The 26,022-nt window shown below is 49.8% G+C and overlaps 2 protein-coding genes and 1 long non-coding RNA gene across 4 annotated transcripts in view; 1 reads left to right on the top strand and 2 right to left on the bottom strand.

Annotated features, from left to right (window-relative positions):
* The window catches only part of LOC148220992 (uncharacterized), a 48,636-nt gene extending 46,913 nt beyond the window's left edge, over nucleotides 1-1,723 (bottom strand). For both annotated transcript variants that reach the window (XR_015808620.1, XR_015808622.1), the window contains exon 1: nucleotides 798-1,723. This is a non-coding gene — a long non-coding RNA (uncharacterized LOC148220992). The remainder of the gene's footprint in view (nucleotides 1-797) is intronic.
* Nucleotides 399-5,405, top strand: NEFM (neurofilament medium chain). Its single transcript, XM_014885167.2, has 3 exons — nucleotides 399-1,514; nucleotides 1,936-2,060; nucleotides 3,412-5,405. The coding sequence occupies exons 1-3, from the start codon at nucleotides 453-455 to the stop codon at nucleotides 4,766-4,768; spliced, it is 2,544 nt and encodes an 847-aa protein (XP_014740653.2). The 5' UTR covers nucleotides 399-452; the 3' UTR covers nucleotides 4,769-5,405.
* Nucleotides 5,406-10,886: 5,481 nt separating this feature from the next.
* NEFL (neurofilament light chain) lies at nucleotides 10,887-15,910 on the bottom strand. Its single transcript, XM_014885166.2, has 4 exons — nucleotides 14,806-15,910; nucleotides 13,592-13,716; nucleotides 12,130-12,446; nucleotides 10,887-11,473 (listed from the first exon to the last, which is right to left on the bottom strand). The coding sequence occupies exons 1-4, from the start codon at nucleotides 15,853-15,855 to the stop codon at nucleotides 11,286-11,288; spliced, it is 1,680 nt and encodes a 559-aa protein (XP_014740652.2). The 5' UTR covers nucleotides 15,856-15,910; the 3' UTR covers nucleotides 10,887-11,285.
* Between the last annotated feature and the right edge of the window lie 10,112 nt (nucleotides 15,911-26,022).

The following is a 26,022-nucleotide window of genomic DNA, read 5'->3' as shown; positions in this document are numbered from 1 at the left end:
AAGAATAGAAAGAAGGAAGGAAAGAAAGGAGGTGCTGGCCTAGGAAAGGGGGAGAAGGAAGCAGGGGAAGAGGGAAGGAACACGGGAAAGGGGCAGCAGGGGGGAGAAAAAAGGGAGTGGGGGCAGCGAGACAAGGGGGGCTGGGTGGGCAGCGGGCAGAGAAAGGAGAGGAGGGGGCGAAGAGCGGGGGCAGCGAGGGGAAGGGGAGAAAGGAGGGGAGTGAGGAGTGGGAAGGGACAGCAGGGAGGTGCCGGGGGCCGGGCAGGGACAGGCGGGACGAGGCGAGGGCCAGCAGGGGAAGGAAGGGGGAGCCGGGGCGGGGCGCGGGGCGGGCCGGGGGGAGCCGCCCCCCGCACACGTGTGCGGGGCCGCCCCGCAGCCGCCCGGCCGGGCTATAAAACGGGCAGCGGCGGCCGGAGCAGCCCCGCACCGCCGCCCCCAGCGCCCCCACCATGAGCTACACCATGGAGCCCTTGGGCAACCCCTCGTACCGCAGGGTGACCGAGACCCGGGCCACCTACAGCCGCGCCAGCGCGTCCCCGTCCAGCGGCTTCCGCTCGCAGTCGTGGTCGCGGGGCTCGGGCAGCACCGTGTCCTCCTCCTACAAGCGCCCCAACCTGGGTGGCCCGCGGGCCACCTACGGCTCCACGGTGCTGAGCTCGGCCGAGAGCCTGGACGTGAGCCAGTCCTCGCTGCTTAACGGCGCGGCCGAGCTCAAACTGAGCCGCTCCAACGAGAAGGAGCAGCTGCAGGGGCTCAACGACCGCTTCGCCGGCTACATCGAGAAGGTTCATTACCTGGAGCAGCAGAACAAGGAGATCGAGGCGGAGCTGGCGGCGCTGCGGCAGAAACACGCCGGGCGGGCGCAGCTGAGCGACGCCTACGAGCAGGAGCTGCGGGAGCTGCGCGGGGCGCTGGAGCAGGTGAGCCACGAGAAGGCGCAGATCCAGCTGGACTCGGAGCACATCGAGGAGGACATCCAGCGCCTGCGGGAGCGCTTCGAGGATGAGGCGCGGCTGCGCGACGAGACGGAGGCGACGATCCGCGCCCTGCGCAAGGAGATGGAGGAGGCCTCGCTGATGCGCGCAGAGCTGGACAAGAAGGTGCAGTCGCTGCAGGACGAGGTGGCCTTCCTCAGGGGCAACCACGAGGAGGAGGTGGCCGAGCTGCTGGCGCAGCTGCAGGCGTCGCACGCCACCGTGGAGAGGAAGGACTACCTGAAGACGGACCTGACCACGGCTCTGAAGGAGATCCGCGCCCAGCTCGAGTGCCAGTCCGACCACAACATGCACCAGGCCGAGGAGTGGTTCAAGTGCCGCTACGCCAAGCTCACCGAGGCGGCCGAGCAGAACAAGGAGGCGATCCGCTCCGCCAAGGAGGAGATCGCCGAGTACCGCCGGCAGCTGCAGTCCAAGAGCATCGAGCTGGAGTCGGTGCGCGGCACCAAGGAGTCGCTGGAGAGGCAGCTCAGCGACATCGAGGAGCGCCACAATAACGACCTCAGCACCTATCAGGTACCGGGGGGGCGGCGCGGGGCTGTCCCCGGCCCGGCGGGAGGTGCCCGGTGCCGGCTCCGAGGAAGGGGAAATGCGGGAGGTGCCCGGTGCCGGCTCCGGGGAAGGGGAAATGCGGGAGGTGCCCGGTGCCGGCTCCGGGAAGGGGAAATGCGGGAGGTGCCCGGTGCCGGCTCCGGGGAAGGGGAAATGCGGGAGGTGCCTGGTGCCGGCTCCGCAGCGAGGGATGCAGGGATGCGGAAGGCGGGGGGAGGATGCTGCGGAGGGCGGTGGGAGCGGGTGGGTCTTGCTCTGATGCCGGCCCTGCCTCCCTGAGCGGCGGGAAGAGTTTCTAAAAGTGCCCTCAGAGAAGTTGTGCCCGCTCTGTCCCCGCTCGCGGTGTCTCTCAGTGCCACAGGGGTTTTCTGCCTCTCCCTTGCAGGACACGATTCACCAGCTGGAAAACGAGCTCAGAGGAACAAAGTGGGAGATGGCTCGTCACTTGCGGGAGTACCAGGACCTCCTCAATGTCAAGATGGCCCTGGACATCGAAATTGCTGCATACAGGTACGGTGGGGTCTTTGCAGACACGTCTGGAATATTAATAGCACTGCGGATGCTGCTGGCTCAGGGAGCTTTACCACAGCTGAGAAATATCTGCGGGTGGAATGAGAGCTTGGCTGAACCACTGCAGCAATTAGAGAGCCCAGAAGGTCATTAGGGAGCAGCTAATGAGCGGCAGAGCCGGCGGCGAGCCCCGTGGGCACAGCACAGCGTGACTCAGTGCGGGGCTCCCGCGCCGCATTCTGTCCTTGGCCGCACGAGCAGGGGATGCGGCGAAACTCGAGGTTATTTTTAATTCCTGCTCGCTTTGCAGATGCCAGGCGTGCAGGGCTTGTCACCAGAGTTCCTTTTTATCAGAGGAGAGACAGCGAATTTGCTTGATCATGGTTTGAGGCGGAGAGTGCTGATCTGCCTGTCACAAACACTTTTGCTTTTCTTGCTCAACTTTCCTTCAGAGGCATCTGCTCTAATCTGGAGCTGAGCGTTGCTTGCTGTTGCCATCACCTGGCAGGTTTTTTTAGTCTCCTCTGTATCACTTCAGAACTCTCACTGGAGAGCTCCTGATTTTTCTGGGTCACACGCTAAGATGAAAAGCGTTTGAATAGAACAAAAGTAAAAACAACAAAAAAACCCCCCACCCCTGTCTCCAGATCTGTTGAAATTCCTGAGGTTGTTCAGACACACAGACACCCCAGGGGCTGTGGCTGGCTGCTGCCAAAGTCAGCTGAAGTCTGCAGTTCTCATATTCCCACAAAGAAAAGGGGGGTGCCCAAATTATCAAATTAGAACACTTGCTCTAATCAGCTGTGGCTGTCTCAGACACAATATTTGATTTGGGTCTGTTGGCCGTGTCAAATTCTGTTTGCCTAAGTCATAATGAATCCTATCAAATTAGTTAGTTTGTCCTAATCCCTGCTGATTTATGCCATAATGAGCTTTCTGACAGTAAAGATGAATTTTTAACTGATCACTGAAGGTGTCACACTTGCCATAAGCAAAACCAAGCTAAAAACCTGCTGAATGTGAGTTTTGCAAAAGAGCAGAATCAAGGAAAGCTGGGCTGGGGCTGTGAGCTGTGGATGGCCCTGGTCAGTTCCAGCACATTCCACAGCAAACTGGTTCCATCCTGCTGGCAGGGGAATGGTACAGCAGGGAAATATTCTAGAATCCTGCAATGGTTTGGGTTGGAAGAGACTTAAAGCTCATCCTAAAGCAGGGACACCTTCCATTAACCCAAGGCTGCTCCAAGCCTGGCCTTGGACTCTTCCAATGGGACAGCCACAATTATTCCCATAGCTGTCCCTCATTTTATTCACGCTCATTTTCGTTTTTTCTCTCCTCCTGATTCCCTTAGGAAGCTGCTGGAGGGTGAAGAGACAAGATTCAGTGCCTTCTCTGGAAGCATTACTGGTCCCATATTCACACACAGACAACCATCAGTCACAATAGCATCCACCAAAATCCAGAAAACAAAAATCGAACCGCCAAAGCTGAAGGTCCAGCACAAGTTTGTAGAAGAAATCATTGAAGAGACAAAGGTGGAGGATGAAAAGTCTGAAATGGAAGATGCCCTGGCAGCCATCGCAGAAGAAATGGCAGCCAAGGCACAGCAAGAGGAACAGGAGGAAGAAAAAGCAGAAGAAGCTGCAGAGGAAGAAGTTTCTGAGAAGGCTCCAGCAGAAGAAGAAGCTGCACCTGAGGAGGAAGAGAAGGAGGCAGAGGAAGCAGAGGAGGAAGAAGAAGCTGCAAAATCTGACGCTGCGGAAGAAGGTGGCTCTGAAAAAGAAGAAATCGAGGAAAAGGAAGAAGGAGAAGAAGCTGAGGAAGAGGAGGAAAAACCTGAAGCCAAGGGCCAAGCTGAAGAGGCACCAGCAAAGGCAGAGAAGGTCAAAACACCTCCTGTAAAGTCCCCCCCAAAATCCCCTGTAACAGAACCCGCCAAGGCTGCCCCGAAAGAAAAAGCCACGGAAGCAGCGAAGGAACAGAAGGTGGAGAAAGCGGAGAAGGAGGAGAAAGCAGCATCTCCAGAGAAACCTGCCACACCAAAGGTGCCCTCCCCGGAGAAGGCTGTGACCCCAGAGAAGGCTGTGACCCCGGAAAAAGCTGTGACACCAGAGAAATCCGTGGCCCTGGAGAAGCTGGCACCGCCCGAGAAGGCGGCGAGCCCCGAGAAGCCGCGCACTCCCGAGAAAGCCGCGACTCCCGAAAAACCCGCGACCCCCGAGAAAGCCAGGTCCCCAGAGAAGCCTGTGACTCCTGAGAAACCCAAGTCCCCAGAAAAACCTCCCTCCCCAGTCAAGGATGCCAAGGCTGTGGTGGAGGAGACCATCACTGTCACCAAGGTAACGAAAGTGAGCGCCGAGGCCGAGAAGGAGTCCAGGAAAGAGGACATTGCTGTCAACGGGGAGGTGGAGGAGAAAAAGGAGGAGGAATCCAAAGAGAAGGAGGAGGAAGACAAGGGAGTGGTCACTAACGGCCTCGACGTGAGCCCCGTGGATGACAAGGCTGAGAAAATCGTGGTGACCAAAAAAGTAGAGAAAATCACAGGGGAGGGCGGGGACAGCGGCACCACGTTCATCACCAAGTCCGTGACCGTCACTCAGAAGGTGGAGGAGCACGAAGAGAGCTTCGAGGAGAAGTTGGTGTCCACCAAGAAAGTGGAGAAAGTCACTTCACACGCCGTAGTAAAGGAGATTAAAGAGAGCGAATAAAAGCAACCATAGCTAAAATTCAAACCAATTCAAGAGCTTGGGTCGGTGCAAAAGGTTAAGCCATAGACAGCTGCAAAATGCATGTGGGTGACGGCTTCAAAGCAGATCGGGTTCTCTCACGGAGGCTCCAGACACACAGTATTTTACTTTTTCGTGCAATATAGGGAAAGGGGGGGGGAATGCATGCAGGCTCAAGATGTACTCCCTCCACAGAGCTTGGGGATCTACAAAAAAAAAAATAAAAAAAATACAAAAATAAAAAATTGCTACTACTACTAGTGCATGAGATGAAATGTGCAGAGGAAGCTTTTTTTCTGAAATTTCCTGAGCTGTTGGAGGGACATATCTGAGGGGTGAGTTCAGATGTATTATGCAAAGAACCAACTGAGCCAAAACCAAACTGAAAACAGTAATAGAGTATTCGTGAGAACCAGAACTCTCCTAGCCTTAATAAAAATTTAAAAAAAAAAACATAAAAGCTACTTATAACTAATTATGTTTACCTCACTGGTGCAATTAGGGTGGACTTTTGCTCCTGGGAGAACCTTGTTGACATGCACAGTACGCAACCTTTTGTTGTTTGATGTAAAACAGTCACAGCAGTTCTTGCTCAATAAAGGTCAATATGAAAACATGACTCTTGTTGGTGACTTTTTTTTTGTTTTTCCCACCCCCCCCAATTTAAACCCTTCCCTAAGCTGGATGCTCTCCCCTGAGTGGGAATTGTGTGGGTTGGAAATTGCTGGAGGTTTTTTTGTTCTTTTTCCTTTAGTGTTCTTATTTGTTTAGGACTCTGATGGTGCTTGGGGGTCCCATCCAGCTCAGGCTGTTCTGTGCCTTGGGAGCTGGGTATGATGGATACATTTCCTCTAACACCACAAAGGCTGGATTAAGAAAATAAGAGCCATATCCCAAATTTTCTAGAGGAAAGAGGAATCCATTGAATGCCTCTGCCTGGCCTTGAGGTGTTAGAGGGATTGCAATTCCTTTTTTCAGGAAGGGGAAGGTCTCCAAGCCCTCAATCCTGCTTGTGTTGAACCAAAAAAATGTTAAAATCTGTTGTAAGTATAGTTTTTCCTCCTTACACCCCAGCATCCACACTTAGAGAGCCAATTCCCAAATAATTCCTTGATTTTCCTGGGGAGAGTGGCTGCAGGAACCACAGCTGGGCGTGGCACCAGATTGTCACTTAATTGAGCAAAAACCCATTAAGGGACCTCCACCAAGCCACCCTGAGGTCCTCAAAAGGGGCTTGGTTCTGGTTTTTTCACCCCCTCTTGCTTTAATTGTATGGGAACCTCCTTATTAATTCTCCAATGATCAAAAAGTTCAATCTCACCCTAAACACGGAATTCTAAAATCCATCGTTAACCCAGGGTTTTTAAACCCAACATTCTCCAATTTCCAAGAGAAAAGCCTCTCCCAGGCTGCCTTTGTTAAGAAGCTCCATGTGGAAAAATAAATGGGGGCAAATGAAACAAAGGGAAGAAGATAAAGGCCCCAGCTCCAATGTGGGTATTAATTGGACATTATGGGATTAATTTTGTGTTTATTCCCCTGTTTTAAAAAGAAAATTAAGATTGCAGCTGCTGCCCCACCTCCCATTAACTCACAAAAAAATGCAAAGAATTTTCAAGCCTGGATTCAGGCCCTGAAATCTGTTGGCTAAGTGAGGGTCTGACCAAAATCTAGGAATTCCACGTGCCTTGGATTCTTCACCCCATCAATAATTGAAGATCAAGAGGTTTTTTAATTGAAAGGGTTCAGTGTGTTCCTCACTGGAGAAACAATGGAGGGCCCACAGCAATAAGGCTTTCAAATAAATCTGGGTGTCTTCGTGGGGCAAAGCAAAGGATTTTTCTCCTGCTGGTATCAAAAATGGGAATCTGTGCTCCACAGCCTGGCTGCTGAGTGGTGATTAATTAAAGCAGAGTTAGCAAATTAAACATGTGTGGGTGTGACATAAAATCGCTTTACCTTTAGGAATGAGGAGCTCAGCACGCCCCTGGTTTTGGTATCTGCCCCAAAAATTGTGTTAAAACACAAAGTGCCCAAAGGTTAGTGAGAATTGGAGGCGTTTTCCCCTTGGATTTAAACAAAATGTTCAAGAGAACACCACGACTAAACCAGAGACCCATCTTTAATGTGGAATTCTGTGTGTGTGCTTCCAAACAAGTTCTAGAAGCCACTAAAATGTCCAAAAACTGCAGCACCCATCCCTCCCCGTGGAAATTTGGGAATGTTCAGCAGGGAGAGGAAGGGTTCACCTTGCTGTGGATTAAATGTTGGTGGCAGCAGGAGACTTGGGAACATTCAATGTGTGGAACTGGGATCCCAGCCTGGCTGGTTTTCATGTTGGGAAATTCCTTTCCAGCTTCTTTCTCTTCAGTCCTGGTAGGACCCAGCTCCAGGGACCCCAAAATCCTGATTTGTGTGGGTTTGTTCCTGGTTGCACTCGGGCAATCCAGGATTGCATTTCCTGGCATGAGGGGCTGGACCAACCCTATTCCCTGGATGGTTTTGGGAGAAAAGCCCTTGGCACGATGCTTTTCACAATATCCACATTTCCCACCCAAAATATCTCACAGCTTTTAGTTATTACCCACAACGGTATTTTTTCCCCCTTCTCTAACACACTGGATTTGTGAATTTAGCCCATTTCCCACTGCAGATGTTCCCAGCAAATCCTAGGAGGAACAAGCAAGCAGTTAACATGTTTCTAAATGTTTATAAAACTGCAGGAGCTGATTAATATTTCATGGTGCCAAGAGGTTTTGTCTACTGACATCTGCAATCAAACAGTTTCAAAGGAGAGCACAATTCCCGGGCAGAGAGGCATAAATAGGATGTTATTTGCCTGTTCTGCACCAATTACTCCTCCAGACTGCACAGAACCAGAGAAGGGCATAATTATTTTCAGACAGAGAAGTTCATTAAACAATTTAAAAAAATAAATAAATCCATGAAGGGTAAAATAAGAATTAAAGGAATTCACAGTGAAGATTTCTGTGTCTTTTTCAAGGTGGGATATTCTGACCACCTTCAGGAGCTGGAGGGCTCCAAACCAGGATCTTTTTGCTGTGCTGGGTTGTGGAGATGCCACAGTTATTTTTCAGCATCCCAGAACAAAATTCCAGGTGGGAACGAACTGGGAAACGTTACAAAACACAGGCAGGGTGCGTTTGCCAGGGAGCTGAGTCAGGCACCAGAACTTTCTCCAGTCACCAGGGTTTGTCCTCTCCCCGTTCACGTGTGGGTTTTATTCCTGCTTTTTTTCAGGATTAAATATCCTCAAGCAGAGTGGGAAGGCAGCCGAGGATGAATTGTTAATTATTGAGTAATTAGCAGGCAGGTTTCTGGAGCGTGGATGCTCTGTACAGGTGCTCCCCTTGCCGAGGGGAGGGCTGGGGAGGGGGAAAGCATCGAGCCCCTCCCCGGGATGAGACCTCAGCCTGACCCACGCTCAAAGAGCAAGAAAATCCCGCAGGACACACTCCTGGCTCCACTTGCAGCTGCAACTCGGCTGAAAGTTTCTCCTGAGCCTCCCTCTGCCAGTTTTTACTGCATTGCGTCAAAAGCAGCTCCTGGATGCTTTTGGAAGATTTTCCAAGGTGAGGCGAGGGCTGGAGCAGGATCCATCCCACAGCCCTGGCAGCAGCTGGGAGCACAAACCCAGCCCAGCTCCCTCCCACCAGTCTGGGACTGGGTAGGACTGGGAGCAGTCCCTGCAGAGCCAGCCCTGCTGCAGCTCCTGCTGGGGCTGACTCAGCCCTGCAGAGCTGCGATGCATTAAAAATAACCCCGGGATCAGCCTGGGAACGGCAGCAGGAGACAGGGGGGAGCTGCTGCAGCTCTGCAGTGCTGCTCTGGAGCAGCCCTGGCTGCACAGGGAGCTCAGCTTCCCAAAACACACCGGGATGCAAAGGGAAGGAGGAGTTCGGCAGCAGGAAAAAAAAAGAAAGGTCAAGAAAGAGGATGAAAATTTGGGATTTGAAGAGTTAAAGGAGCTCAGAGTGCTTGGAGAAAGGCAGGGTTTGATAAATCATGGAATGTTTGGGCTCTTAAAGCCCATCCAGTCCCACCTGCCCACGGCAGGGACCCCTCCCACTGTCCCAGGCTGGACACTCCCAGGGATCCAGGGGCAGCCACAGCTCCTCTGGGAATTCCATCCCAGCCCCTCCAGATCCTCCAAGTAAAGAATTCCTTCCCAATATCCCATTCAGTCAGTTTGAAGCCATTCCCTGTGTCCTGTCCCTCCACCCTTTGTCTGTGCTCCGTGTCCAGCTCTGCTCCGCCTTTAATGCTCTTTAATGTTCTTTAAGGCTCCATCTTTGCCACCAGGGCTGCAGAAGGATTTTCCTGCTCAGGAGCAGCCCCTCTGTCCCAGCTGAGTGCCTGCTGTCATTTCCTGCAAGTGGCACTTGAGGACTTGCCCAGAACCAGCCCCCATTTCCCAAAACCAGCCCCCATTTCCCAAAACCAGCCCCCATTTCCCAGAACCAGCCCCCATTCCTTGACTCATCCCCAGCTGCAGGAGCTGGGGGAGCTGGAGCTGTCACACCCCACAGGAGCAGCTCCTCTCCATCCCCCCCAGCAGCCCTGAAAGTTCTCTGTGAAGAGCTGAAAGTTCCCCCAAAATTCTCCTCACCACTGTCCTAGAGAGGGAAAATAAAATCTCATTTCTAACCATAGGTCTGCATGGTTAGACACAGGGAGAAAGACACAGGGTGAAAAAAAATCTCCATTAAAAACAGGAGGGAATGGTAAAAAGAAATGTTTAAGATTGTAATAGAATATTTAATATTTTATTTTCACTTGTTTTCCTCCTGGTTCTCAAAAGCATCAAAGTCCCAGGGAAAAAAAGATGGGAAATGAAACTGGAACTCTGTGAGTTACTGGAATTCCTGCTTTTCTGAATGGTTTGACCAAGCTTCTTTTTCTTTCTTTTCCTGCTTTTCTTGGAAATGTGGAAGAAAAAAATATTTAGAAGTGATAATAATAATAATGATCATCCATAATAATCTTTTTTTTATCACCCTTTAAACACTGAAAAGGGAGATGCTTTTAGTACCCCCCTAATATACAAAAAGGGATTTCCTTTCTCTGTGAACAAATCCGTTGAGGACCAATGCAGACCAGCTGATACCACACCACCAGTGCATAAAATCAAACGTTACCCCAAAATCCTGTGCAAAAAATTCATCCAGACAAATCTCTCTGTGAAGTTTGGTGCGGCCATTAATGCCCTATTTTAACTCAAATTTCCATGGGTTTGGCTTATTTAAACTGGTTTAATTTGCAGAATTAGCTCGGTGCTTTCCCCTTACAAGGTTTAATTTTGTGTATCAGCTGCAGGTAATTGAACACTCACAGGCTCAGAGCTGCTGTGGAATTGCCAGGCTGTGCTGCTGCTGAGATGCTCCTTGTTTGTGCCTTTTTTCGGCACCAAAAAAAGCCAAACTTTTTTTTGTTTTGTTTTTTTTTTGGTGCTATGAGAACTTTAAAAGGCCCTGGGAGATTCTCAGAAGAAAAGGAGCCTCTGCAGCCCAGAGAGGGCTGAGCTCAGACAGCACCTGGGGAGGGAGGCAGCTCCTTCCCCCACACCCCCCATCCTTCTCCCTGCTCACCATCGTTTGATTTTAATTATTTATTTATTAATTATTTATTTTAATTATTTTGTTATTCTTATTTATTATTATTTTAATGTTATTTTTGAGGATATTCTATGCTCCAAGCCTCACCAACACCCTCAATTGTTCTTCCCTCTCTCCTCACTGATCCCCCTGCCAGAATTTAACAGCCACGTTTGCTTGGTTTGATAAAATTCCCATTTCAGAATTTTATTTTATAATCGCCATTTATATAATAATTTTATGTATTATGTAATTTGTATTTTTAAATTCCCATTTTGCAGAAGGGATCTCGTTCTTGCTGCACCCTCAGCCAGTGAGACCCATCCCAGCCACCACCACACCCCAGGGGATTTTTATCAAATGTGTGAAATTTTACACCAACCCAAGAGATTTTTTTTTTTTTTCCCACTTCTCATCCACGAGATGAATGGAATAAATCCCTTTTATCAACCATTTAAGGACATCAGTGACACAGGCACGAGGAATCCGTGTAAGCATTTCTGAACTTTATTGACAGCTTTATTGCACGTACTTAATGAAGCCTCCATCATTTCCCCCACCCACCTTTTCCAGAATTATTTTAAATGCAAGTTAAACTTAACCTTTCATTCCCACCGCTTATTTATTTTTTTTTTTTTCCCCCCTTCCCGTTTGAAATGTTAAGGTTCTGGGTCACCCAGGAAAGACAGAAGCCCTGAACTCGTACGTGGAACCATGCGGCACTCGGGGAGCAAGCCTTGGGTGCTCTGCAAGCAAACTCAGACTCTGCACAGGGAAAAAAAACATCAAAATCATGGACTGCAACCTCCGTGGGCACTGAATTAAATAGGTGAGACTGCAGCTGGAGCCCAGTCACTGGTTTCTGCTGGAAAGCTGCCCTCGGGTCAAGCTTTCTTCTTGCCTTCGCTCTCTTCTTTTCCTGCTGCTTCTTTTTCTTCCTTCTCCTCCTTCTCCTCCTCAGCAGCTTCCTCAGCAGCTTCCTGGGACTCCTCCCCTTCTTCTGCCGCTGTTTCTTCGCCTTCTCCTTCCTCTTCCTCACCCTCTTTGGCTTCTTCTGATTCCTCCTTAGCACCTTTGAAGGGCAGAAAGGTATTTCACATCCAGGTACAGCTCCTGATCCCCTTCAACCCCAATTTTGGCAGCCAGCTACAGCAAAACTGCCACAATTAATTTCTCCTGGATTTCAGGGGACTGAAACACTTCATAAAAAAAACAAACCATGGACTTGAAAAATACCAGTTCTGGGCTCAGTGCTTACAGCCTTATCCAAAGTGAATTATCTTTCACTGCTCTCCAATTGGCTCTTTAGCTGTAATTTCACTATAATTAAACTTTACATTAATGAACCCCTCACAGTTCAATGGCCTTGCAGAGCAGTGATGGCCATGCACTGAACTCAGTCATTCCAGCCCACACATCAGCTGATGTTCTCATTATCTTGGGCTGCTCTCTGGGAATTCATATTTAGCTCAGGATGTCCTTGGTCCTTCTTTTTGAGGATCTGAACATCATCACTGGGGTTTTTGGAAACCTATGATCTGCCTGATTCAAACACTTGACCTTATCCTCCATTCAATATTTAGACTTTCCTGGTAAATTCCACGTGCTTAACCCCCACCATCCTTTGGCTCATGGGAGTAGAAAAGAGCTTTAACAATTAGATTTAATCATTGGGATCTCTGGGCTTTATCCCAGGGTGCAGCATGAATATAAGAGATTTAAAAGTACCTTCCTCCTCTTCTTCGCCCTCTTCTCCTGCTTCTTCCTCTCCTTCCTCTTTCTCCTCCTCCTCACCCTCTTCTGCAGGAGCTGCCTTGGCTTCTCCTGCTTTAGCAGCCTCGATGGTTTCCTCGATTTCAATCTGCTCCTCCTGCACGTGGCTGGAGTAGTAGGTGGGGAAGGAGCGAGTGGTCATCAGGTAGGAGCTGGACTGGAGCCCGCTGTAGGCTGACCTGCCAAAGGTGGGAGCACTCTGGCTGTAGCCACTGGTGATGCTGCCCACGCTGGTGAAGCTCAGCCGGGTCTCTTCCCCTTCCAGAAGTTTCCTAGGAGGAGAAAAAAACAACAAAAAATGAAAGCAAGGAGAAAGGAGTTGGTCGTGCTGCAGCATCACAATCCCTGCAGGCTGCACACGTGGGGTCACCGTGCTAAAAACAGAGAGAAAGGACAGCAACACCCAAAAAAGGCCAATTTATTGTACAGCCAGCCCGGATTTAAAGTGTGTCAGTGCAGCCAGGACAGCACAGGAGCTCATGGGACAATTGGGAAAAACATCCTTGGGACAGCACCTCAGGATGTGTCCCACGGGAAAGACACCAGGGGTTAATGTTGGTGATGAATTCCACTCTGTTTGTCACCGTGTTGTCACCCTGGGAGACTCCTCCCTAACTGAAGCTGCAGTCAGCTTGTCAGCCTGGGAATGGAGCTGAGAGTCAGGAGAAATCCAGGCCTGGAAGGAATTCCCAAGCTGGGATTCCCCAGCTCTATAAATGTGGGTATTAATTGTTAGCTTTGCACTGTGTGCCAGTGCCAGTGCTGCCTTATTTTCTTGGAATAATTTCTTCAGACGTTCACCATTAATTCACCATTGTGGCTGAATTAATATTTTTTCCTTGTTGGAAGGAACAGGCAAACCTCTCTAGAAGCAGGTTCCTCTGGCAGGTGAAGCCAGAGGTGCATTTTGCCACCCTGCAGTTTGCACACATCAGTGCAGCTCTAACAATTTGCTGCTGAGCTGCAGGACGAGGTGTGGAGCTGCTCTCTCACTATTCCCCCTTGTGGCTTCCACAGAAATTCTGTTCCAGCATCGAAATCTCTGGTGATTTAGCAGCAATTCTACTGGAAAATATTTAATTTTTAGATTTACAGCTTAGAAAAAAAAACAACAACCTGTTCTTGACGGCGTTTGAGGGATTTTGCATTTAGAGAATGAGCTTTTGGTACTGAGGAATTCCATTGATACAAAATCTCTTCCCTGAGTACAGAACAGGTACTTTTATCTGTAAGGATGGAGAACTGAGATCATTTCTGGCCAAGCTAAAAATTCTGTGTGCACATGGAGAGGAACTGATTCAAGTCTGCCACAAATCTATGAAAATTTCTGCTGGGAGAAATATGAATAACCTGAATTCTCCTGAAGAGAATGGGAACTGCTCTGAGCTCTGGCTCATTAAAACATCTCTCACCATACCTATAAGCTGCAATTTCGATATCCAGGGCCATTTTCACATTGAGCAGGTCCTGATATTCCTTCAGGTACCGAGCCATCTCACTCTTTGTGGTTCTCAGCTCATTCTCCAGTTTGTTGATTGTATCCTGTTGGATGGAATCATATTGACAGCATAAAATTCTGTTCTCTCAAGTCTAGCAATAATCAGAAGGAATTTCTCCAATCCTTTTAACTTAATCCTGCTCTAGCAGACAGAAACTGCACAGCTCCCGCTCCACCCTCAGCCAAAAACCATCATTTAACACCTTTAAAACCTGGCAGGTTTTCCACTCCACATTATTCCAGCCCTATTTAACACACAGAGACCAATTTTCTGGTACCCAAGTGCTAAAGCATCCGTGAAATTTGTGCATTGTTTCATTTTGATTTTGACCTCTACGTGCTTTTTCTAATTCTAGCTTAGGGTTATCCATTGATGATCCTTGTGAGTCGCTTCCAACTCGGGATATTCTATGATTCCATGATTTTTTGGTACAATTCAGGCTGTATGGACACATGATATTGGGTTTTATCAGGAGCATTTTGCATTCTGATTTTACAGCTCCTCACACTTTAGACAAGCAGTACCAGAAGCAGCGTCCCCATCTCTGGGGTGATTTTGGTAATTCAGATCCTGATTTGGGTCTGTGTTTACACACCACACCCTGCTCTAGAGCTCTGTGCCATTCTGCCCTGTGATTTCAGGATTCCTTATCTGCAGCACAGGCACAGCACAAACCAGGAGCGATGCTCCCAGCAAACCCCCCACAAACCTGATCCCTCAATCTGTGAGAGTCTGCAGAGCCCAGAAAACCCTGAACCCCTCACCTGCAGAACCCTGCAAAACCCTGAACCTCTCACCTGCAGAACCCTGCAAAACCTGACCCGCCCTTACCTGCAGAACCCTGCAAACCCCAACATCCATCTCTTCACCTGCACAGCCCAAAAAACTCTGAAACCTGCAGAACCCTGTAAACCCCGACCCCTGAAACCTGCAGAATCCTTCAAACCCCAACATCTCCTGACCTGCAGAGCCCTTCAAACCCCATCATCCCCGCATCTTCAGAACCTTCCAAACCCCAACATCTCCTGACCCGCAGCATCCCGCACACCCCATCATCCCCTCACCTGCAGAACCCTTCAAACCCCATCATCCCCTCCCTCCTCCCCTGCCAGGACCCTTCCACCCCCCTCACCTGCAGCGCGGAAATATCCGCGCTCTGCTTCTCTTCCAGCTCCTGCAGCTGCTTCTCCAGCGCCTCGTTCATGCCGCGGGTGGCCTCGATCTCCAGCGTCTTGGCTTTGAGCAGTCGGCGGCTCTCGGACACCTCGTCCTTGGCGGCTCGCACGGCGTCCGTGTTCTTGGCCGCGCTCTCGCTGAGCACGGTGAAGCGGCTGCGGAACCACTCCTCGGCGTTCTGCATGTTGCGCGCCGCCAGCTTCTCGTACTGAGCGCGGATGTCGCGCAGCGCGGCCGACAGGTCGGGCTTGGCCGACACGTCCATCTCCACCGACAGGTGAGCGTACTGGATCTGCGCCTGCAGCTCGGCCAGCTCCTCTTCGTGCACCTTCTTGAGGAAAGCCAGCTCGTCCAGCAGGCTGTCCACCCGCTTCTCCAGCTCCGCCCGCGCCAGCGCCGCCTCGTCCGCGCCCTTGCGCACCTCCAGCAGCCGCGCCTCCGCATCCTCGCGGCTCAGCACCTCCTCCTCGTAGCGAGCCTGGAGCCCTCGCAGCGTCTCCTCCAGGCTCTCCCGCTCGCCCTGCAGCGCCTGCTTCTCGCTCGTCGCCTCCTCCGCGGCCAAGCGCAGCTCGCGGATCTCCTGCTCGTAGAGCGCTCGGAAGCGGGAGGGCTCGGCGTGTTTCTGCCGCAGCACCAGCAGCTCGGCCTCCAGCACCTTGTTCTGCTGCTCCAGCTCGTGGACGCGCTCGATGAAGCAGGCGAAGCGGTCGTTGAGGTCCTGCAGCTGCGCTCGCTCCTGGCTGCGGATGGACTTGAGGTCGTTGCTGATGGCGGCCACCTGGCTCAGGTCCAGGCTGTCCACCGAGTGCAGCAGCGAGCCCGAGGCGCTGGACGTGGCGTAGCTGCGGCGCACGGACACGGAGGACACGGGCGCGGACAGGCTGGAGTACGCGGAGCGCGCAGAGCCGAAGCCGCCGCCGCTGCGCACCGACACATGGATGCGCGGGCTGTCCGCGTAGCGCCGCTTGTAGGACGGGAAGAACGGGTCGTAGCCGTACGAGCTCATGGCTGCGAGGGCTCCGGAGGCTGCTCTGCGGCGGGCGCCGCCCGCATCCCGGTATTTATGCGCGGGGAGGGCGGGGACGAGGAGGGGCGCGGCGACATCGCTGCGGGGAGGTGGCGACAGGAGTGGTCCAGGCATCGCCGCGGGGAGGTGGCGACAGGAGTGGCCCAGGCATTCTCTCAGTGCTGTGATGCCCTGAGAGCTACGGGCCGGACCTCGCCCGGTGATGCCCGGACAGCTCCGGGCATCCCTGCAGTGAGAGGATGCCCGGACAGCTCCGGGTGTCCCAGAATTGAAAGGATGCCCGGACAGCTCCGGGTATCCCTGCAGTGAAAGGATGCCCGGATTGTTCCCGGTATCCCAGAATTGAAAGGATGCCCGGACAGTTCCCGCTATCCCTGCAGTGAAGGGATGCCCGGACAGCTCCGGCCGTCCCCGCGGGCACAGGGGGTTGTGACCTGCCCTCTGTGGAACATTCCCGGCTCGTCCCCTCCTCGTGGTCTCAGCCCTTCTTGGGCTCAGCCTCGGACCTTCCCGGGGCATCTCTCGGCCCCCTCGGCCCCTCCTCTGGCCCTTTCAGACCCAGCTCCCCTCAGGTCTGTCTGCACCCCCCAACCCGCCCAGGCTGTGTTTAACCCCCCCGCTCTGCTCCTCCACAGCTGCCCTGGTGGAAGCTTCGGGAATGTGCTGCCAGCCCCAGCTTGTGGCTGAGGTTACCTCGGTGAGGTTGGGGGACACCCAGAAGTGTAAATTGGACTTTTTTTCCCCTTCGGTTTGCAGCTTTCACAAGGCAGGAGTGCTCTTTGAGCCCCTGCATCCTCCCCACGTCCTTTGTTACAAGTGGTCCCTAATTACCAGGTAATTATAGGATCATGGAATGGTTTGGGTTGGGAGGCACCTTAGAGCCCACCCAGTGCCACCCCTGCCATGGGCAGGGACACCTCCCACTGTCCCAGAGTGCTCCAAACCCTGCCCAGCCTGGCCTTGGGCACTTCAGGGGAAGCCTGGCAGTGTTTGTTGTTTGTTATTTGTCCTTTCATTACACGAAAGCAGCAGCAGACACAGGGTGGTTCTCAGTCCTGGCAGAGCACAGGAATCTCTGGTTCTTTGAGATTCCCTGGAGCCAAATCTGTCTGACATGGATCACTGGGACAGGATATTTATCCTTGTCTAATCTGGCTAATACAGAGATTAAATTGGACAGCTGCATTGCAGCTACCCCTGGGCCAGGCTGTTACCAATGGTGGATTAAAGCAAAGCAGCATTTATGTGGTAGAGATTTATCAGAGGTAAATTAGAGATGTATCGAGCACAGACTGCATGGGAGGCTCAAAAAGACAACGAGAATTCACCTCTTGGAGTCAGAAGGGCAAAGATATCAAAAAAGACCCTTCAAAGCTTTCTCAAGGAAGGAATGACAGTCAGTACAGACTGGGGGACATTCACTGGACACAGATCACAAAAATGCTGAGGTGCTTCCCAGAGAAAGGGGAAGGACTCAATAACATGTATGAATTAATGTGCCTGTCACTAATTGCAGTGGTATTTGGGTATTTCTGGTACAAACAAATGTTTGTTTAATGGCAGCCTTTTAGGAAAGGTAGAGCAGGATGTGTTTGATCTATTCCTCACTAATTTCCAGTGACCTCACACAGAACATCACCTGTTGTGTGACAGCCTCTCCATAGGTTTTCAGGGTATTTAAATACGAGGATCATTGAGCTGTGAAGGGCAAGGGCCTCTCAGCGGCACAAAGCTGCAGTCCCTGCTCCTCTGAGCTCATTGTGGATGGAATGAACTGTACCAAGAGCTCATAAAGGCTGAAGTGTCACTTCTACCCCAGCAGAGCTGCTGGGAGACTTTATTGTGCAAATCTGCAGAGTCCTGCTGAAGATCAGAGCAGCTGCTCTCAGCAGCCAGCACTGCAAACCCGGCTCCTGCCTCCCTTTGGATTCACCATTTGCTCCTTAAATTTGAGTCGTGGCTGCATTCATGCATGTCAGAGCAGCCATTCATTATTCTGAGTGTGCAGAGAGCAGCACAGGTAGAGTTTTCTGTGCTGATCTGTTTTATCTTTAGCTGAGATTGGGCTTGAAAGGGGAAGAAATGAGGAACTGTGGAGAGGAGGATTCCCAGCATGTTGGCCAGAGATTCAGGGAGCTGATATTTTCTGGGATACTCAGCTCCTGCAAACTGAATTTCCTTGCTTCATTCCAATGGATTTATGCTAATCTGCCCTACAGCAACCCGGGAACAAGATTTAATTATTAATGCTACCATTTTTTTAATGCCATGTATTAATAAAGGAATGTACCTCAGCTTGTAGAAATCACTGAGCTTCAGAGCCCAGCAAAACAAGCCTTGTAACTGCAGGCTGTTCATATTGCTCCTCACCTTTTTTTTTTTTTTTTTAATGAGTGGCAAACGTTTTGCTGTGTGCCAGGAGGGTGGGGAGGAGGATGGGAGTCTGCAGACAGCCCTGCAGTGTGGAAGCTCAGCGTGAGGATGGAGCTTTGGCACTCCAAGGAAAAGAAAGCCACTCCTGAAGGCATCCTGCTCCCCAGACTCGTCTTTCCAGGCACAGGGAGGTGCTGGCACATTCCATCATTCCCTTTGTGTCCCTTGTGCTGCTTTCTGCCATAATGCAGAGGCTCATCAAGCCCCTGGGTGTGTTAGTGTTAGAAAAATCAATATTGTGACAGAGGAAAGGGACAAAGCAGGGCCAGGATGGAGTGGCCTGTGCCCCTTGTCTCACCTGCAGCAGCTCAGCATTGTCCCCCTTTTCCCCTGCTGGAGCTGGAGCTGCTCCCTTACTGGTTTAACTGGGTGTGAGTGTCCCCAGGCAGAAAATCCCAAACCCGGGGTCACCTCCTGAAAACATTCCTGAGCTGTCTAAATAATCAGATTATCCTGGGGGATGATGCAGAAATGAAAAGGCAGCTGTGCCCCATCCCTGGGAGTGTCCAAAGCCAGGCTGGAGCACCCTGGGACAGTGGGAGGTGTCCCTGCCATGGCAGGGGGGGCACTGGATGAATTTTCCACGATCCCAAACTATTCCTTGATCCCAAACCTTCCATGATCCCAAACCATTCCACGATCCCAAACCTTCCATGATCCCAAACCATTCCATGATCCCAAACCTTCCATGATCCCAAACCATTCCACAATCCCAAACCATTCCATGACCCCAAACCATTCCATGATCCCAAACCATTCCATGATCCCAAACCTTCCATCATCCCAAACCATTCCATGATCCCAAACCTTCCATGATCCCAAACCATTCCACAATCCCAAACCATTCCATGACCCCAAACCATTCCTTGATCCCAAACCTTCCATGATCCCAAACCATTCCACAATCCCAAACCATTCCATGATCCCAAACCCCACTGCTGCCCGAGGAGAAGCAACAACTCCATGGCAAAACGTCCCTGCTCCTTCCTTTTCCTCTGCTGCATCCATAAATAAAACATCCTGACCTGCAGCTGGAATTTCCTCCAGGAAAAGCTCAGACCTGAGCCCTGGGGCTCTCTGAGCCCCAAGGAATTACCTGAGTGCACTCAGTGAGGTCTGGTGGGGTTTGCCTTTTTTTTTTTTTCCTTTTTTAATCAAAGATTTTCCCATCAGAAACTGCAACAGGGGCGTTTTGGGTGGAGCCTTCATTGTCTGCTGCTGCTTTTATTGCAGAAGCACAGAAGGAGCTGCTGAGTTGGGATTTACATGGAAATCAAGCAGTCCTGAGCAAAAAAACATTGGTTTTCCTTTTTAAAAAAAATTATTTCTACTTCATAAAAGCCCAGCTCTGAGGGAGTGGGGAATTTGACACTCCCACTGCTAAAAATGTTCAATAGCTCTGATGTCAGGTCTTGTGTATTTGTCTAAAATTATATCAAAGTCTCTGGGTGAGTTGAATTAAAGCAGGCAAAAGAAAAATGCTCTGATGTGTTTCAATGAGTTGGAACAAAACCTCACATTTTAGGAATTCCTCTCCCTATATTCCAATCAGCCCTTCTAACACGAGGCAACACTCACAGGAATTTCCCAAACCAAAGCAGAATTTTGTCTGCAAGGACTGAACTCCAGCCTCTGGGAGACTCAGAAGAAATGCAAATAAGGTTTAATTTATCTCCTTTGAAGCACTGTTTGCTTTGTTGGTGCTGTCTGGGCAGCTTTCATTTTTTTATTATTATTTACAGCAATTTCTGCACACAGTAGCAGCAATTTGCTCACTTTGAGTTTGTCCTGTCTCTCGATTACAGGAGCTGCAGGAAGCAGGCAGCCAATTCTTTCATCTGAGCTCTATCAGGGAAGGCTTAATTACAAGATTCATTAATTAGCTTTGTTTACTTGTTGGATCAGGCCTCCAAACTGGGCTGCAACATCTGATGGCAGATCCTGGGGATGGTTCTTATCTCCCAGAATCAATTAAATGGATGTTCTGCTTTTGTTTCCAGCAATTAAACATCAACTGAGAGGGTCTGGGGCCGAAGCCTGGGGTGGTTTGGGTGGAAGGGACCTTAAAAATTTCTTTTTTTCCACTCCCTACCATGGGCTGGGCACCTTCCTCTGGACCAGGCTGCTCCAGCCTGGCCTTGGGCACTTCCAGGAGTGGGGCAGCTTCTCCTAAATAAAATCAAACTCCTGAAAAAAAAACAAACCCTCCCAGCCCGTTTGGAAGGAGATAATTTACTAATTTGCAAAGTCTCGTTGTTTTAATTGGGTTCCTGCCCATGTGAGGAGCAAGGGTTGGACCCAACAGCCCCACACCAGGAGCTGGCTTTGAGCTGGCTTTGAGCTGGGTTTAAGCTGGTCCTGACTTTAGGCCTCACTGGAGTCCCCCGTTTAAGGCTACCTGCTGATCTCAGTTGAGCTGAGCTTTGTTGTGCCCTGAAAAAATCTGCTCTGGGAACCAACCCCATCCCTGCTGCAAAGATTTAACCATTATTTTAATTCTGACAATAATTTTCTTTTTGTGCTGTTGGTTGAGGGCCGGGTGCTGAAGGAACAGGAGCTTGGACGAGTGCAGCTGGTTCAGCAGGAGGAATTTTCTATCCCTCGTGTTTTGGGATCCTCACAGCAGCAGCAATCCCCAGAGGGAAGCAGTGGAATATTTCCCAATTTTCCCATTTCTGCTGTGCCAGCTGAAGTAAGTCCTGCTGGTGACAGGGTGAAGAGAGAAAAGTGCATTTACAGCACAGCTGAGAGCACATGAAGGCTCTTAATGCAGCCAGAGGTTCCATTTCCTCCCCAAAACTTTCCAATATGAATGAAAATAAAGATAAAAGATGGATTGAAAAGAACATTTATTTGTGGGCTGCGTGGACAATTAAAAAGCAGAGAGATTTTGGAGATGTGGTTTTATCTGCAGGGAGCTGAGGCAGAGAATTCCAGGATTTACTTCCCTTGGTCACAGGCAGGGGATGAAGAGCTGAGGAATATTTTCCCTATAACTCAGTTATTTCAATCTTTGGAATATTTTTTTCCCCCTTGCTGCAGAGGCAGCAATAAAACCCACGTGGGGCATTTAGAAATACCTGGGGTGAGTGAATCATCTCCCCCCCCCACACACACAAGTGAAAAGCATTCCTTGGGAAAAATGTAAAAATCCTTTTTATTTCCCAGTCTGGCACGAGCTGCTGCCCATAAAACACATAAAATAAATAAAATAAATAAAAAAACCCTCTGCTGCAGTGAGGTGGCTCAGGGCAGCTGAATGTGCTCAGCTCTGCAGTCTGGGAATAAAAATCCCAAAATTCTGCAGCCAAATTCCTCTCCCTGCGGCACATCCCTGGCTCTGTCCTTAAGGATTTCTGTGGGGTGGAATAGGAATCTCCATCACTCCGGGTTTATTTTAATCTCAGCACTTAATTGAAAGGTTTGCAAAGTCTGCAGATACTCATCTCCATTTCAGCTGTTTCATCCCTGGCATTTCTCCTCCTGGAGAGAAAAGGGCTTTGCAGCACTCTGAGGCAGAGATTAAATTATAAATTACCCAGCCTGGATGAGAGCTTCTCCCACAGACAATCAGGGGTTTTGTTGGCACTGCTGATAAGTGAAGATAAGGAGGTGCTGGTTTTAATTCTTTGCAATTTTTCTGAGGGAAATATTTTTGTGTATTTTTTATCTGTGCAATTTTTTGGACAAATACTTCCATTTTCTCTTTTTTTTCCCCCCCTTTAACATCTCTATCTCTCAGTCCTTTCTATAACCCTCAATAAAACCTTAAATGGTAAAAATTGAGTATTAATACTTCTGTTTCAGACATTTGATTTGGATCTTTTAATCATGTTCACATGAATAAATCTTTACCAATTCTTTTCAGCTGGCTTGATCATCATAATCATACTTTTATGATTATATTTGTTAAATGTACATTCATTAATCTTTCCCTTTGTCCAATCCCATTCCCAGGGTGTTTGTTGATTCCAAAAGGATTTCAGAGCCTGTTTGTCTGGAGAACACCTTCAGGATATTCAGGATTTTTTACCCTAAAATTGTGACCAGTTTAGACCCTTCAGAAGCCTTCAGGCTGGTAGAAATTACAGCACCAATCTGGCTTTTCTAGAAAAGAAATGCACAATTGAAATAACATCATTTGGCGCCAGTAATTAACTAACAGGGAGGTGGGGCATTAATTGGGGGACATTTCCCTTTGCAATGGGGTGAAATTAATTCCCCCAGCTGTGCAAGGGCTGCAGTTCTGAAGCCACAGCAAAAAATCAGAACTAAATCTTCAAGGCTGGTTCCCAAACAGGGCCATCAGAACAGCCTGGAAATGGCTTTAAATCTGCTTTTCCAGGAGAAAAACCTTTAATTCTACTTTCCTAGGAGAACAACCTTTGATTTTACTTTTCCAGAGTAACTTTTAATTCTGCTTTTCCAGGAGAAAAACCTTTAATTCTGTTTTTCCAGGGGAGCAAACTTTAACTCTGCTTTTCCAGGAGAACAACCTTTGAATTTACTTTTCCAGACAACTTTTAACTCTGCTTTTCCAGGAGAACAACCTTTGATTTTACTTTTCCAGAACAACCTTTAAGTCTGCAGAGAACAGGCAGGGGATTGGGAAGGACAAGGCAGATTCATCCTTTATTTCCCATTTTCCTGCTTCTCCCTGTGGGATCCATGAGAGGCTGTAAAAAGAACATTTCAAAGGCTGAAGGATCTCAAGCTAAATTTTAAGATTTCAGGAAAAGATGCTTTGCTTTTCATACCCGTTGCACATCATGGAAAGCAATTTCTTGAATACTTTTTGGGGGTTGTTCGGTTTTGCTTTGTTTTTTTTTTTTTTAATTTGGCTACAAGTTACTTATTTTCCATCTCCCTTTCTCTTTTGAATGTGCAGGTGAAGAGAGAAAAAAGGAATTTTTCCCATTCCCCAGGGACACCTCTGTGAGGCTGGGATGCTCCTTCTGCTGGATTTATTGATTTGGGAGTGTGGCAGTGCTGCTCCCCATTAATCCAAACGCACAACCTGGGCTCATCCTGTCACTAATTTAATTTTAATGTTTGTTTTAAGACCCCAGAGCTGGGTGGATGCTCTGAGTGTGCGGATTTGGCTGCAGGAGGAGGAGGAGGAGATGTTTTGGCAGCTCCTGCACAGCCAGGAGGGAGCAAAGGCTCAGCCACAGGCAGGGACAGGTGAATTTTGGGGATGTTTCCTCCAGGTGTGTGTGTGTGTGGAAGAGCTCGGGGTGAGCCAAGGGGAAAGGAGGAGTTATTCCTGAAATGCAGGAATAGAAGAAACAGAAATGGAGCTGGTGAATAAAACAGGAGGCAGCCACTGAGCTCAGAGGAGGGAAAAAAAACCCCAAAAAACTAAAAAAAAAAACCCAAAAAACAAAAAACAAAAAAAAACAACAACTAAAAAACTCCTGCAGATTTCATTTGGGCTGGGCAAGAATGTCCCAATGTGGAGTTGCCACCCCTCTCTTGTGACCCAAATCACCCCTGGCAGCTCGTAATTCCTGCAGGGAGCTGGGAGATGCTGCAGGAAGGGAAGGACAAGGGTGCACAAGGGATTTACAAACCCCTGGGGGAAAATCTGCGGGAATTTGGGGCTCCTCCAGCGCCTCCTTCTGGGAATTGTCCCCCAGGCAGCTGCGATTTGGGGGATAAGGGATAAGAGAGCAGAAACTCCTTTTGCTGGAGTTTTTTTGGGGGGAAAACCTCCTGCAGGAGAGCCGGGTGTCAGGAGAGCACCAGAGGCAAAGGTGGGGCCGAGCACCCCGCATCCTTCGGGAGGAATGGGACGTGGCAAAGAGGGATTTGCCCTTTTTTTTTCCACAAAAAAAAAAAAAAGGAAGGGGAGCCCTCCTGCAGGAGCCCTTGGCTGTGCCCTCTGCTCGTTCCGAACGCGGCGGTGAGAGCCGGGGAGTTGTGGGTCAACACAACACACCAAACCCAGGAGCTCCGCTGTCCTAAAGAGCCCAAGGAGGGCTTTTCCTCCACCTGCCTGGCCCCTCCTCCCTCTGGGAAGCTGCTGCTGCTGCTGCAGGTCCAGTCCTGGCAAAAGTTCAACGCTGCACCAGCCTGAAAGGGAGGGAGGGAGAGAGTCCCGCAGAAAGGAGGAGCTCCGGTGTTCCAGGTTGTCTCTGGTCAGGGAAAAGCTGCAAAGAGCTCATTTCCCTTTTCCAGCAACAGTTCCTGCCGTGCCTCGACTTCCAGAGGGTTAAATAGGATTTTAGCACCTCCAGGCCTCATCCTGAGAGCTGCCGTTTGTGTTTTATATTGCGTGAAATTCGCCCAAACGAGCCAAAAATGCTGCAGCAAAAGGATTGGGGTGTCCATGGGAGCAGAAGGGTTTTGTCCCAGGGAAGGTGGTTTGGTTTTTAATGAGAGAACGGCCAGGTAAAATTGGATGAGGGGTGAAAAAAAAAAAGTCCATTTATACCCTAAATCAACAAGAGCCAGGAGGAAGGCTGTAAATAAGGAATTGAGAGGTAGGATGGGGACAGATGGAAAATCGAGAGTGGGGTTTGTAGCAGCCTTGGGGCTCTCCTCCCTCGCTCCTGACACCTTTCCCAGGCCCTGGCACACGGCGGATGCTGAGGATGAGGAGGAGGAGGATGATGAGGAGAATGCTGAGAATGAGGAGGATGTAGAGAAGGAGGAGGAGGAGGAGGATGTTGAGAAGGGTGTTGAGGATGATGATGCTGAGGATGATGCAGAGGATGATGCTGAAGAGGAGGAGGAGGATGAGAAGAATGGAGAGGAGGAGGAAGAGGATGATGATAAGGAGGATGTTGAGGAGGATGATGCTGAGGATGAGGAGGATGTAGAGGAGGAGGATGATGCTGAGGATGATGAGGATGATGATAAGGAGGATGCAGAGGATGATGAAGAGGAGAAGGAGGAGGATGAGAAGAATGGAGAGGAGGAGGATGAAGAGGAGGAGGAGGATGCTGAGGATGATGCTGAGGATGATGAAGAGGAGGAAGATGCTGAGTCACTCCCGCAGCTCCTCCCCCGAGCGTTTCCCGCAGTGACCGCGCCGCTCCCGGCTCAGCTCCCCTGACATTCCCTGACTTTTGTTTCTCTTTGCTCTGCTCCCCTCGGCTCCCTCCCCTCTCCCAGCCCCATTCCAAAGGAGCGATCGCTGGAAAATAAAAATACACGGCTCGGCTGCCGGATCCCCTCTCCTTTGGGGATGGATCTTCCCGTTCCTGGGAGAGCAGAAATAATCTTTGATATACACTGAATTATTCTGCAGAAATAATCTTTGATACACAGAATTCTGCAGCAATAATCTTTGATACACACTGAATTATTCTGCAGCAATAATTGATACACACACAGAATTATTCTGCAGCAATAATTGATACACACACAGAATTCTGCAGCAATTTTCTTTTCAAAGGATCCCTCCCGGGCACTGGATGAGTCAGCAACAATTCTCCATCACTGGCACTTCTTGGAGAAAGGGTTGGACTGGAGAAAAACTTGATTTTTTTTTCATTTCTTGCAGGAATTGGCAGCAATAAAAAGCTCTGTGCTGCTGCTTTGCACTGCCTGCTTTGTACAAGCTGCTCCTTTAACCTCTTTTTCCTCTGAGATTCCTGCAAAAGAGCTCAGGAAAACTCTCAGAAATTGTCCAATGTGTTTTTGGGGAAAAAAAAGATGCCCCGAGGTCAGGATGGGTGGAGCAGCATGGTCCAGAGGAAGGGTCCT

This window comes from Sturnus vulgaris, chromosome 28 (assembly GCF_052056855.1).
Source record: "Sturnus vulgaris isolate bStuVul1 chromosome 28, bStuVul1.hap1, whole genome shotgun sequence".
Taxonomy (NCBI): domain Eukaryota; kingdom Metazoa; phylum Chordata; class Aves; order Passeriformes; family Sturnidae; genus Sturnus; species Sturnus vulgaris.
This window is presented reverse-complemented; position numbering and strand designations above follow the sequence as displayed.